This window comes from Lagenorhynchus albirostris, chromosome 9, assembly GCF_949774975.1.
Source record: "Lagenorhynchus albirostris chromosome 9, mLagAlb1.1, whole genome shotgun sequence".
Classification (NCBI taxonomy): domain Eukaryota; kingdom Metazoa; phylum Chordata; class Mammalia; order Artiodactyla; family Delphinidae; genus Lagenorhynchus; species Lagenorhynchus albirostris.
In genome coordinates this window covers 69,744,420-69,758,310 of record NC_083103.1, presented here as the reverse complement: position 1 = coordinate 69,758,310, position 13,891 = coordinate 69,744,420, and the positions used below count along the sequence as shown (strand labels likewise).

Here is a 13,891-nt window from a genome sequence, read left to right as displayed (position 1 = left end):
CTAGAGCGAGAGCAGGCTGGGGCCGGGGGTGGGGAAGCCCGCCGAGCCGGAGCGCGTCACGGTCGCCCGGAGAGACGCCGCGCCGCCCGATAGGCAGAGGCACTCGCACGCCCGCAGCCGGGTGGCGCAGCGGAGACACAAAAGTGCGGCCGGCGGCCCGGAGCGCGCCGATCGCGGGCGAGAGGCCGGCGGGGAGTGGGCGCCGGCCGGGCGCTGCGAGGCCGGGAGTCCCTGCGCACACAGCCCCGCGCGCTCCTCTCCCCGCGCCCGAGCGCACGTGCGCGGCCTGGCGGGACGTCCCGCCCGCCCCGTCCCGTCCCGGGCGCGGAGGCTTCTGCAAAGATGATCCCTTGGTGCGTGCTGCTCTTCCTCCTCGCAGTGGCGCGAGCCGCGGACGAGCAGAGCCCGGAGGCGGCCCTGGTGGGGCCCAACGCCTCGCACTTCTTCTCCTGGAACAACTATACCTTCTCCGACTGGCAGAACTTCGTGGGCCGGAGGCGCTACGGAGCCGAGTCCCAGAACCCCACGGTGAAAGCCCTGCTCATCACGGCTTACTCCTTCATCATCATCTTCTCTCTCTTTGGCAACGTCCTGGTCTGTCATGTCATCTTCAAGAACCAGCGGATGCACTCGGCCACCAGCCTCTTCATCGTCAACCTGGCCGTCGCCGACATAATGATCACGCTCCTCAACACCCCCTTCACTTTGGTGAGACCGCGAGGGCTGGGCTGGCGCTCCGCTCTCTCCTCTCTCTGTCCTCCTCTCTCTTGCTGTCTCGATGTCTCTCTTATTTCCGTTTCTGTCTCTCTCTGCGTCCCTCTCCCTCTCTCCACCCGATTTCTCTCCTCATTTCCCTGCCGGTCCCCCTCTTCTGCCTGTATTCCTGTCTTCATCTTTCTTAGTCTCCTCTCTCTTGCCCTCTCATCTCTCATTTCTCATCTCTCAACACTCTCCTCTGTTGGTCTGTCTCTTAGTGTGTCTGTCTCTGTCATTCTTTGTTTGTCTTTCTGCCTGTCTCTCGGGGGTCTGTCTCTCTTCTCTCTCTCGGTGTCTTCATCTTTTTTTTCCTCTCTGCGACTCTGTCTTTCTCTGTCTCTGTCTCTCATCATCTTCTAAGCCAGCGCTTCTGCAGCTCATGGCATTGGGGTCAATGAATCGAGTGTCTGCAGCCAGCTGTGAACAAATGACCATTTCCTGTTCAGTGTCACTGAGCATGAATCTGCTTGACGATGGTGCAGTAAATCAAAGCCCCTTGAAATTCCAGCATAGATTGTTAGGTCAATTACCCCCCACCACCCCGCCTCCCAGCCGGAGTACAGCCCATTAAATGCCCCAGCATGGGATGCTGCTTTGCACCAAGCTGAAATATCAAACCGTTGCTAGTTGTTAATGGAACCATGAGTGAATTTTCCTAAACCACTTATTTAAATTGCATTTGCTTTCTGTGGTTTGACGGCAAAGTCTGTGTGTGAAGACTGTGTTGTGGAAGAGATGAGGGTTAGGTGGGCTTGGGCCCCAGAGCTGGGGGCATTCACACAGGGGTGGTGGGTGAGCCCCCCTTCTCGCTCCCATGACCTCCACCGAGCCCTGACTGCTGGGCCTTAGGGGTGTCACTTCTCTCCCTCCGTGACTTGGGACTGTGATGCTCATGATTGAGATGATTGAGACTGGGAGGGCTATGACCAAGTAATCATCGTGACAGTTACACCTTGTATTTCTGCAGCATGAGTTACATTTTTCCAATTTCTGGAATAGTCTTTTTGATACTTGAGTTCCTACCAAACCATATCTGTTCATATCTCTTTCTCTCTCTCTCTTTCTCTTTCTTACACACACACACCACACACTTGACCAGAAATAACAGACAAGCAAAAAGAAGAGGGTGAACTCCCACAAGCCTATCCACCTGTGAATGTCCTTCCAACCCTTATGTTTAAAAACTACATTTTCTCTCGTCCTCACTTATGAGAACTTCACTCACATTTTGCAGATAAGGAAACTAAGGCACAGAGAGGTTCAATGCCTTGTCCAAGGTCATTTGGCTAGTAATTGGCAGAACCAGGATGAGAATTACTTCCCCTGTCTCAAGTGCAGCCGGAGGTCTGTCCACTAAGCCACTCACCTGGGACCTAGCAGGCAGGGCACCCTTGGACCACTAATCCAAACCATGGACTTCTCCTGCTCTCCTTCCTGCCTACATTTAACAGATTCCTGGTCACTCAGGATGTTCTGACTAGCCAAGGACGAAGGGACTTCCAGATACCCCCCCACCGCCCCCCCCCATACACACACGCTCTCCCCCTGCTGCCTTAAAGCACAGGACAATGCATCTCTGGCTCCTCCTGGATCCCCCGTAGCTTCTGACTTGACAATCTGCAGTGCTGGGGTTGGACTGCGCCACCCAGGATGGGAACTGGGAAGCCCCAGGGCATGGCCCTATGCTGCTGCCCAGAACAGGATGTATGGCTGGATCTGCGGCAGACACAGGGCAGGTGGGGAGGGAGGCCAGGCTGCGGCTGAGAGCTGACAGCCCCTACCCGGAGGATGTCCTGCAAGAGAGGAGATGTCAGCGTCCTGAGAACCCAGCCCCCGCTCCCGGTTGATCCAAAGCGGCTTGGCCTTCAACCTGACCCGTGCAACCACCCCAATCCAAATTCCTGTCAGAGCTTCCAAGGCTCTTGCAACCAGGGGCGGGTCTTCTAAGCCCTCAGCCAGGCTCCTTGAAGGGGTAAGATGTCCTGCCCTTGGGCTGGTTGGTGACGATATCCTTCCTCCCTGGTCTCCCTTTCTGTCCACTTTACACTCTACGTCGGCATGAAGTCCAGGTCTGGTCATTGAGAGAAAAGCAAACAGTTATTCACAACTCCCACGGCAGAGCCGTACACAGAATGTGCTGGAGCCTGGAGAAGGTGATCGTTTACTTTGACCTGCCAGGGTCCCGCGAGAGGGTCAAAGGAGACTTTTCAGGGCACGTGGCATTTCGAAGGGGCCAGGATAAGTAGGCATTTCCCAGGCCTAGATGAACGTTCATTGCAGACAGAGGGACCCGGGCGAACAAAGGCAAGGGTGTCCAGATTCACGGTGTGTTGAGGGAACGCTGAGTGGTTCACTGTAGCTGGAGCAGCGGAGGCAAGAAGGCCAGCGGAGGAGGCAGCAGGGCAGGGGGAAGCAGAGGTGGCCAGAAGGGAAGGCCGGGGCAGGGCTGCGAGCGGGCCTGGGTGCTCGTAAGGCATCTGGCCATCTCTTGAAGGCCATGATGATTCTAAGCAGGCGTCTGAATTTTGATTAAGAAAATGCTGTCAGCAGCGTGAAGGCTGAATTACAGGGGGACAGACTAGAGGACAAGGAAAGCCGTCTGGAGGCTATCATGGTCCAGGTGAGAGATGATGGGGGATTCCACTCGGGCCACGGCCTTGGGACTGAAGAAGAGGGGGGATGGATTTGGAAACCCTTCGAGGTAGCACTGGTCGGCTTTGGTGATTCATTGATTGTGGGAGGCGAGAAGTAGGAGTAGCTAAGGATTTCCTGTTCTGTCATGTTTCTGGGCCGCTCCGCCCTGCCTATTCCAGAGAGAGTAGTGTCCATGGTCTGCTGTCCCAGGTTCATGATCAGACCAGACTTGTCCCTCGTGACTCTCATCCACACATTCCAGCCAAACAGTTCCAACCCTTGTTCCCCAAAGAGGTCCTGGGATTTCTGACCTAGTGCCAAGCCCTTTGTTCTTATCTCCCCATGGGCAAATCCTACCTATTCTTTACCGTTCATCTCAAATGTCTAATATGTTATAATAATGCAGTTAATAGTGTTAAGTACTTGCTATGTACTAGGCACTGTCGTACCTGCTTTACCGTGTTATCTGCCTTACATGTGTTTGAGTGTCATAACAATCATGTGAACAAGGGTTAGCCCCATTTTACAGATGAGGAAAATGAGGCTCATTGGGCCTAAGTGCCTTGCCCAAGGTGGCAGCTATCACTAGCAAATACTCTGCTGTAAATCACTACGCAATATTCTTCCTTTCGAGCTGACCTGCTCTATTTCTTTCGGTGTCTTCTCTCGTTCTCTCTGCCTCAGCGCACTCCCACCCCACCTGGTGGCCCTTTGTCTGGGCCTTCTGTAGGGCACTGACTACTTTCTGTCTTGCATCTGAGATACCCGAGTCCTCCTCTGCCCACATTGGAAGCTTCTTGATCAGAATCAAGGCCTGATCTCTCTTGGGCATAGGGCATTACTCACGGGAGCTCAGGAGCTGAGTGAGTGAGCAAATAGCCATGGAGGATGTGGGGTGAGGCCTAAGTCTGCTCCCTGGACCCCACATGCCCTGGGAGCTTGTCTTCTCTCCCTGCCCAGACCCTGGTCCCTGCTCCCAGCTCTGCAGGCCCCTGGGACTCCTTTCCAGATGACGTGTTGCAGGCCTGCTCAGCTAGGGTTCCAGAGCACAGCCCACGTGCTGTGTTGTGACTCTTCAGATGTGTCTCCTCCATGAGTCTGAACTCATATGAGCCTAAAATGAATTTTACTATTACCATAAAAATGCTATTTCTAATCATATCTTTCTAGCAATCTGCCAGACGTGTTCCACACTTTGTAGCCTTTTTAAAGTTATTTTATTTTTTAATTTTTAATTTACTTATTTTTTATTAAGTAGTTTTTGTTTTGTTTTGTTTTTTTGTCTTTTGGCTGCGTTGAGTCTTCGTTGCTGCGCGCAGGCTTTCTCTAGTTGGCGGTGAGCCAGGGCTACTCTTTGTTGCTGTGCGCAGGCTTCTCAATGCAGTGGCTTCACTTTGTTGCACAGCACCGGCTCTAGAGTGCAGGCTCAGTAGTTGTGGTGCACAGGCTTAGTTGCTCCGCGGCATGTGGGATCTTCCTGGACCAGGGCTCGAACCCGTGTCCCCTGCATTGGCAGGCGGATTCTTGACCACTGCGCCACCAGGGAAGTCCCTGTAGCCATTTTTTTTTTAAAGTTGATCCCTACAATAAGATACAAGGTAGAGATTTTTAAGCCTTTTTTTTTTTTTGTAAATGAGTAAACTGAGGTTCAGAGAGGTTACCTACCTTGCCAAAGGTCACACAGCCAGAAAAGATTAGAGGTGGGAAATCTAACTCCAGAGCCCATGTCCTTCCCACGCTGTCCTGGCACTGAACAGGGCCCAGCCATAACAGCAGGGTCAGGGTTTGTTGAACTGAATGATAGAGAATGAGTCATGCTGGAGATAAGCACGCGTGACCCACAGTCCAGCAGCACAGAGGAAGAAGGAGGAGGGGGAGAAGGCTCCTGTGGGATGCTCCTCAGAGACCACAGGGAGCGAGGGTCAGTGGCAAGTCCTGTCTGTCTCCTGACTTTTGTGGGCTTGTCTCCAGGTCCGCTTTGTGAACAGCACGTGGGTGTTCGGGAAAGGCATGTGCCACGTCAGCCGCTTCGCCCAGTACTGTTCCCTGCACGTCTCAGCCCTGACGCTGACAGCCATCGCCATGGACCGCCACCAGGTGAGGGCACCCACCCCCCGATGCCCTGTCTTTCCCGCCCCCCGGCTTTGCTCTCCAGGGGGCTGAAGGCAGTGTTTTAGCCCATGTTTCAGTGAGCATATTTGTCTTCTTATTGACCGCTATGAGCATTAAATTAGGCATATAGCCCCTAAAGTGGGGCTAAAATAGGCATATAGCTCCCTTTGTGCTACGGGCTGCAAAACATTATTCCACGTTTGTTGCTCCAGTGAAGACTCGCTGCTGGCATTTTGTGTGTCAGAAATGAACGAGTTTGTTTTGGGGGGATTGAAAAGCAGATCTGGAAAATCACAGATGAAAAGAGAGTGGCAAATGCAGGTCCGAGGCAAGGCTCCTGGCTGGGATATGAGATGGATATTTCTGGACCCAGGTCGTTGAAGAGATAAACAGGCTGGAGGGGGACGGGCAGGTGGCAGGGGCAGGTGTCGGGTGGGGTAGGGAGGCCCAGCTCACTGTCCTGCTCCATCGGATTCACATGGGTCGATATGGTGAGGGGAGCTGGAAAGGACCTGAGGGTGCCCATGGCCTCTGACTGAGGCTTCTACTCCCTTTATCAACCTGAACCACGATGGCGTGTGAGGGGCAAGGATGGCAAAGTCCAGAACGGAGATGTGCTGGGCAGCTTCTAAAGCCTAGTCCATTCCTCCCATAAAACCTTACAAAATTGGGAGAAGACTTTGGGAGGACACAGCAGAATGTCCAGTGTGTCCTGGGATGGCATCCTGAGACAATGGTAGCTCTTTATGACCTCTCTTTCTGACCCGACTCACCTATCCCCAAATGGCTTTTTTAAGAAATAATGATTCTAATCTTGCAAGCTAAAAGTGTTCATCAACAGATGAATAGATAAAGAAGATGTGGTATATATGTATAATGGAATACTACTCAGCCATAAAAAAGAATGAAAATTTGCCATGGATGGATTTGGAAGGCATTATACTAAGTGAAATAAATCAGCCGGAGAAAGACAAATACTGTGTGCTACCACTGATATGTGGAATCTAAAAAAATACAACAAACTAGTGAATATCACAAAAAAGAAGGAGACCCACAGATACAGGGAACAAACCAGTGGTTACTAGTGGGGAGGGAATGGGGGAGGGGCAATATAGGGGTAGGAGATTAAGAGGTACAAACTATAGCTTATTGTAAAATAAGCTACAAGGATATGTTGTCCAACATGGGGAATATAGCCAATATTTTATAACTATAAATGGAGTATAACCTTTAAAATTGTGAATCACTATATTGTACACCTGCAATTTATACATTATACGTCAACTATACTTCAATTTAAAAAAAGAGGAATAATGATTCTAATCTTAAAATGAGGATGCTGTTAAATTCCCAAGTCTTTATTTAAACCTTTTAGGAGAATTGATTGGCATACAGTAGCAATCAATTCCAAGATGCTTTTCAGCCCAAAGCCTCTAACAATGGTTTCATTTGGGGCTTGGGAAAGCTGAAATTGCCCCACTGCAATTTTAGAAATGGCTTTCAGAGACAATGTGGTGAACCCCCAAATAAAGGGCAATGCAGCTTCCCATGATAAGTGGTGAGAGTCTCCTCCCGACCTGTGTCGCCTTCAGACCCCTCGGAGCCCTTTGTAACTTAAAGGATCTGGAATCATGGGCAGATGAGGTGAGATCCTGAGGTGCCACGGCTGCTCCTGTGCCAGTCTCGCTGTGGGTGTCATGGGAACAGACCTCCCCCTTCACTGCTCCCCCATCCTCTCACTGCACCCAGCTTCTGCCACGCATGACCTGCAAGAGGCATTTTTTAAAAATTAATTAATTAATTTATTTTTGGCTGCGTTGGGTCCTCCTTGCTGCGTGCGGGCTTTCTCTAGTTGCGGCGAGCGGGGGCTTCTCTTCGTTACGGTACACGGGCTCTAGTTGCGCGGGCTTCAGTAGTTGCAGCACACGGCCTCAGTAGTTGTGGCTTGCAGGCTCTAGAGTGCAGGCTCAGTAGTTGTGGCGCACGGGCTTCGTTGCTCCGCGGCACGTGGGATCTTCCAAGACCAGGGCTCAAACCTGCATCCCCTGCATTGGCAGGTAGATTCTTAACCACTGCGCCACCAGGGAAGTCCTGCAAGGGGCATTTGAACTGCCTGGAGTCTCTGAGTCCAGATGACACCCTCTCTGTACCCCCGTGGGCTGGACAGTGTGGTGGTGCAGCTCAGGGGCTCGATAATGAGTTAAGGGGTGCTTGACTCTAAGTAGGACCTACCTGCCTCATTGTGACAAGTGAGCTGCATCGTCTGTATTCCTTAGTTGCTTCAAACTGTCTTCAGCCAGTGATGCCCAGTTTGCTTGTCTTCCAGGTCATCATGCATCCGTTAAAACCCCGGATCTCAATCACAAAAGGTGTCATCTACATCGCAGTCATCTGGACCATGGCGACCTTCTTTTCACTTCCACACGCTATCTGCCAGAAATTATTTACCTTCAAGTACAGGTGAGATAAACTAGTGGGGAACAGCCTGGGGATCCGGAGAACCTTGACGGAGGGAAATCTGAGCCCCCTCTGAATCTCAGAGTTACCAGTACCTGCTGCGCTGAGCTGTTCTCTGTCTCCTTCCCATCCTGTTGCTTCCGGGCCCGTGCGTATCCTCTGCACTTTTTCTGCTTTTTCTCATCTTTTCCTCGCAACACTTTTAGCTTCCTCTTTAGTCTCTGTCCCTTTGTCTGTAAGGTCAAGGCGATAGCAATCAGCTTCTGCCACTGAGGACAGGTACTAACCCAGACTGAGATTCAGAATCACCCAGGCCCCGTTTAAAACGGTGATGTTTAAATTCTCTCCCACAACCTACAAACATGTATATCTCTAAGTGTCTCAGGCAGGATGCTCTACCCCCCTCCCCACTACCTCCCTCCTATCATATGCTTTGTCCTGTGCTCTCACAGAATGGAAAGCACTCAGTGTCTTGAAACTTAAACACTCGTGTGTGCTGCCGGTCAGTTAAAGGTGATCTCCCCTGTTAGACTGTGAGGTTGGGGGGAGCTGGCGCCATTTCTGATTTTGCCATCTTGGTGTCCCTAGCGTCTATATTACTGTCTCACATCATGAGCTCTCTGTACGTAGTTACTGAATGAATGAATGAGCTTAGAGTGATCTTCATCAGTTCATTGTTGTTTCAGCTGAAGTTCCATAGAAACAGATCCTGAGATAAAGGAAGGTACATGTGCCTGGGAATTTTAAGAAAGTGCTCCCGGGGTAATGGGTAAGGCAGTGGAGAAGCTGGACAGCAAATGGGGAGAGACCAAGGGAGGGTGTGGTTTGCAGGGGGAGCTCTGGAGCAGACTGCTAACACAGAGTTTGCCTGCTTTGAGCCAAGGGGGCTGGGCTTTTGTATTCCAGGCCTTCCTGGGGGAAATGGAGATACGTGGCCACTTCTGGCTCGTAATGGATCTGTGGAAATTATCTCCAGTGGCCTTCGGGTAGTCCTAGGCCCCTAGAAGATCACGGCTGACAGCTGTGTCTTGTCGGGTGGGCCGGAGCCGGGGGGCCTGGTGCTCCAGACCAGTAAAGGGGATCTAGGGGGTGCACTGCTGGCAGGTCTTACCATGTGCTGCCTCACCTGAGACATACGTTTACGTACACTCCTGTGACATAGCGGGATCCAGAGAACAAGCTCTGAAGGCCAATTTCAACTAATTTATAAAGTCTCTGTCCCCGAATTCTAGGCTATCGAATGAATCACATACCCACCCCTTCCCAGCATTCAGACTCCCCAACTGCCTTCATATATGGAAGGCTATTTCTTTTTTCTGCTAACAAAAGCGAAGAGAGTTTTCTTTCTTTCACTAGTGATGGCCAGCTGCACCTATAACAACATCAACAAGCTACATGGTATGATGGGAAAAAAAGTAGCAATTTTGACTTGCTGCTCAGAGATGTTACAGTACAAAAACCCTGCTCGCACCCAGAGTCTGGACATTTAGATAAAGACCGGAGCTTAGGATTCCTGCCACAAGTTCCCGCCTTGCTTTTCCCGGGGCATCTTTTTTTTTCTTTTAATTATTTTTATTTATTTATTTATTTGGCTGTGTTGGGTCTTCGTTGTGGTGCGCGGGCTTCTCATTGAGGTGGCTTCTCTTGTTGCGGAGCACGGGCTCTAGGCACGCAGGCTTCAGTAGTCGTGGCACGCGGGCTCAGTAGTTGTGACTCGCGGGCTCTAGAGCGCAGGCTCAGTAGTTGTGGCGCTCGGGCTTAGTTGCTCCGCGGCATGTGGGATCTTCCCAGACCAGGGCTCGAACCCGTGTCCCCTGCATTGGCAGGCGGATTCTCAACCACTGCGCCACCAGGGAAGCCCATCGGGGCATCTTTTAAAATGACCACTTGTGAAAAAATTAGTGACCTCTGCCCCAACCACCTTATAAGTAACAGATGTTTGCTACCCTGGTCTCTCTCTCCTGCTCACCTGTGACCTGGGAGGGAGGACTGCCCTTCTCCTGGCTCATAGTGCCCCCATTCTGGGATGTAAGTAATAGTCTTGTGACTTCCTTTGTGTGAGTGTATTGAAACTGCTCCTTCAATCAAAACAGCCCCTGGGTTTTCGCTTCCCCAAAGTGGAAGGAAGCTGCTGAGGGAGCTCCCTGCCACCTCATTCAGCAAATGATAATCTGCATATTCTTAACCCATCAGCTCTGGGTTTTCCAACATACACAGATGTCCCTAAAAAATTTCAAGAGGACTGGGTACATTCCATAGAAAATAAGTACCTTTTGTCTGAGTGGCTGAAGGTGTATGAGTTCAGGCATTGCCACTCACATTCTCAAGATGCATTTCTTTGCCCCATTCCTTGGATCCCCTCTGGAATGGGAGTAGGTAGTACAATGGGAAATTCCAAGATTTCCTGAATCAATCATGCTCCCAGGATGAGTTAATTCTAAGACTAGGAACACCAGTGTTGCATTCATTCATTGAACAAATATTTATTGGGTGTCTATTCTGGGCTAGGAATAATACAAAGTAAAGAAGACACAGAGTAATCTAGGTGTATTTCTCTTTTTTAAAAATTGAAGTACAGTTGATTTACAATGTTGTGTTAGTTTCAGGTGTACAGCGAAGTGATTCAGTTATATATATATATATATATATATATGAGTGTGTGTGTGTGTGTGTGTGTATATATATATATATATAAATTCTTTTTCAGATTCCTGTTGATTATTTTATATATTGTAGTGTGTATATATATTAATCCCAAACTCCCAGTTTATCCCTCCCCCCCGACCTTTCCCCTTTGGTAACCATAAGTTCGTTTTCTATGTCTGCGGGTCTATTTCTATTTTGTATATAAGTTCGTTTGTATCATTTTTTTTTAGATTCTACGTGTAAAGCAATATCATATGATATTTGTCTTTCTCTGTCTGGCTTTCTTCACTTAGTATGATCATCTCTAGGTCCATCCGTGCTGCAAATGGCATTATTTCTGTTTTGTTTTTTTTTTTTGCGGTATGCGGGCCTCTCACTGTTGTGGCCTCTCCCGTTGCGGAGCACAGGCTCCGGACACGCAGGCTCAGCGGCCATGGCTCACGGGCCCAGCCGCTTTGCGGCATGTGGGATCCTCCCGGACCAGGGCACGAACCTGTGTCCCCTGCATCCGCAGGCAGACTCTCAACCACTGCGCCACCAGGGAAGCCCATTATTTCATTTTTTTATGGCTAAGTAATATTCCATTGTATATATGTACCACGTCTTCTTTGTCCATTCATTTGTCGATGGACATTTAGGTGTATTTCTGACCTATGTAGAACGCCCAGCCTAGTGGGAGAGCTGAAAATGTAATCAGATAATTAGGCTGCTCATCACATGTGCCGTAACAGACAGATGTACCAGGAGCCCAGTGGAGGGAGAGGCCAGTGGTTGCTGGGATGGGGCTTTTCCACGCTGATTTCACACCCTCCTTCTCTATCCCTCTCCCTCTCCCTCTCTCTCTGTCTCTCTCTCCCCTGCCCCCAGTGAGGACACTGTCCGCTCCCTGTGCCTGCCAGACTTCCCTGAGCCAGCCGACCTCTTCTGGAAGTACCTGGACTTGGCCACGTTCATCCTGCTTTACATTCTCCCCCTCCTCCTCATCTCCGTGGCCTACGCCCGTGTGGCCAAGAAGCTGTGGTTGTGCAACACCATTGGGGATGTGACCACGGAGCAATACCTGGCCCTGCGACGCAAGAAGAAGAAAACCATCAAGATGCTGATGCTGGTGGTGGTCCTGTTTGCCCTCTGCTGGTTCCCCCTCAACTGCTACGTCCTCCTCCTGTCCAGCAAGGTCATCCACACCAGTAATGCCCTCTACTTTGCCTTCCACTGGATCGCCATGAGCAGCACCTGTTACAACCCCTTCATCTACTGCTGGCTCAACGAGAACTTCAGGGTCGCGCTGAAGGCATTACTGCGCATGTGCCAGAGGTCGCCCAAGCCTCGGGAGGAGCGGCCACCCTCCCCAGTCCCCTCCTTCAGGGTGGCCTGGACAGAGAAAAGCAGCGGCCGCAGCGCTCCACTAGCCAACAGCCTCCTGCCGTCCTCCCAGCTGCAGTCTGGGAAGACAGACCTGTCGTCCGTGGAGCCTGTCGTGGCAGTGACCTAGAGGAGGAGAGCGGGAAGGGGCGGGGGGCAGGGCTCTGTCTCCAGATGAGGCTGGGAAAGGGCCTGAGGGAGGACAAAGCCTGGAAAACAGCCTGTCCTCCCACCCCTTCACATGCTGGAAGCAGTTCCTGAAGAAGCCCAAGGACGTTTGGGTGCCTAGGCAACGCTGCCCAGGCTCCTCGACCCGATAGATGGGAAAACGAAAAGACAGCACCCAGCTTGACACGTGTTTGTGAACTCCTGTCTGAGACATGCTGGTACCCTGAGCCAGGGGACCCAGGACGGCTTCAGCCCCCATGGGGGCTGAGTCGGTCAACTGCCTACACCTGTCAGGCAGCTGCCTTACAGCCCTCCCACCACTGAGCACCCAAGAAGGACCCTGGAGTCAGACGTGCGGAGTGGCTGACCCAGATGCACAGCTGTGCTTGAGAAAGGCCCGTCGGCCAGTGAAAGGTCAGTGAACCAGAGCCGGCGTGGAGGTGTGTATGCCTCGCTTTCTGAAGTCGCTGGAGCTGGCTGAGTCCCTGTTCTGTGGCGGCCCAACACGTGACAAGAAAAGACCGCGACTGGGTTCCTTAATATAAAGAGGAATTACTGAGTTTCCTTAAAACAAAGAAACACTATTATGGAAACTTTGGAACATTCAGAGAAGCACGAAGAAGAAAATAAAAATCACCCCCTTCTCCCTCCAACTTCTGATAAGTTCTGTCAAAATACTGTGGCTTTCTTTGCAGCTTCTTTTCGTGTATGTGTGTGTGTGTGTGTGTGTGTGTCTATGATTTTCATTTCATGCTGAATTACACTCCTCCATTTAGAAGTAAGCAAGAAACTGGGCATAGCCGAGAACTCCTGAACCCCTCTCCCGGGAATAGTGTCCACCAGAAGATTTCGAAGATGAGGTGTGAGAAGAGCCCAAGGGGAACACCGTCCCAGAGCGGACAGACTGCCTTCGTCCCGCAGCCAGTGGTGGCAAGGGCCCGGCTGAAGGACCTCTCCTCGGAGGGTGGCCATTGTGATGAACCGGGAATAAAACTCATCCAGGAGGCATAATTCCTCCTCTCCTGCAAGCACACAGAACAAGAGGTGGTGAAATACTGCCCTGCTTTTGCAGGAGATGAGGGAGCAGGCTTTCCAACATGCTGGAAATACCCGTGCTTAGACACCTCATCCTCCCAAGCTGTCTGGTCAGGCCATTTCTCCTCCATGTCATCTGAATAATAAGGCTTCTTCACGCCAGTTCTCATAAGACGACTCACTGTCAACATCACTGTCTCACGTGTCACTTATCAAACCCTATGGCATCGTGATGGTCCTTAGTGACTCAACTTGCCAGAGAAATCTCATTCCAGAGACAATGAGTGTTTTCATCACCTTCCATCTGGCCCTGAGTGACTCACCGTGTCATCCAGCAGAAAGACGCATCAGGCAGGAGAGAGCTTCCTTCACCAGCCCTAAACAACTGCCGCTCTCACACTGGTTTGAGGTTTCTTTCCAGCACCAGAGAGGTCCTGAAAGCAAAGCATGGTCATGGAGCTAAGAGGGAAACTGAGGCTCAGGGAGACGGGGTTTGTCTAAGGTTCACTTAGGTCTCTTGGCTGTTAATTGAACCTGAACTTGGTCATATCATCTGCTTCTCTGTAAGGAACCATGGGGGTTCATTATCCTATTCTCTCTATTTACGAGGATGTTTGAAAATTTTCAAGACGTAAAGTTTAAAAAATAATCTTCTGAACAGTGGATAGAAAAGTGACTTTCATGGGACACAGAGAGCCTTTTAAGCCCATAGGGATCCCCA

At 50.9% G+C, this 13,891-nt stretch overlaps 1 protein-coding gene across 2 annotated transcripts; it reads left to right on the top strand.

Moving 5' to 3' along the window:
• Nucleotides 1-242: 242 nt before the first annotated feature.
• Nucleotides 243-12,097, top strand: GPR83 (G protein-coupled receptor 83). Of its 2 annotated transcripts, XM_060157896.1 has the most exons (4): nucleotides 243-708; nucleotides 5,362-5,487; nucleotides 7,829-7,962; nucleotides 11,473-12,097. In XM_060157896.1, exons 1-4 carry the CDS (start codon nucleotides 343-345, stop codon nucleotides 12,095-12,097), a joined length of 1,251 nt encoding a protein of 416 aa, XP_060013879.1. In that variant the 5' UTR covers nucleotides 243-342. The 2 variants fall into 2 exon arrangements, with proteins under 2 accessions (XP_060013879.1, XP_060013880.1); XM_060157897.1 differs by lacking the exon at nucleotides 5,362-5,487.
• The last annotated feature ends 1,794 nt before the right edge of the window (nucleotides 12,098-13,891 follow it).

Excerpts from the sequence above, each read along its gene's own strand:
- GPR83 (XM_060157896.1), top strand. The coding sequence starts at position 343 with ATGATCCCTTGGTGCGTGCTGCTCTTCCTCCTCGCAGTGGCGCGAGCC. Across the intron at positions 709-5,361 it reads TCAACACCCCCTTCACTTTG|GTCCGCTTTGTGAACAGCAC; the intron begins GTGAGACCGCGA and ends GCTTGTCTCCAG. Across the intron at positions 5,488-7,828 it reads TCGCCATGGACCGCCACCAG|GTCATCATGCATCCGTTAAA; the intron begins GTGAGGGCACCC and ends CTTGTCTTCCAG.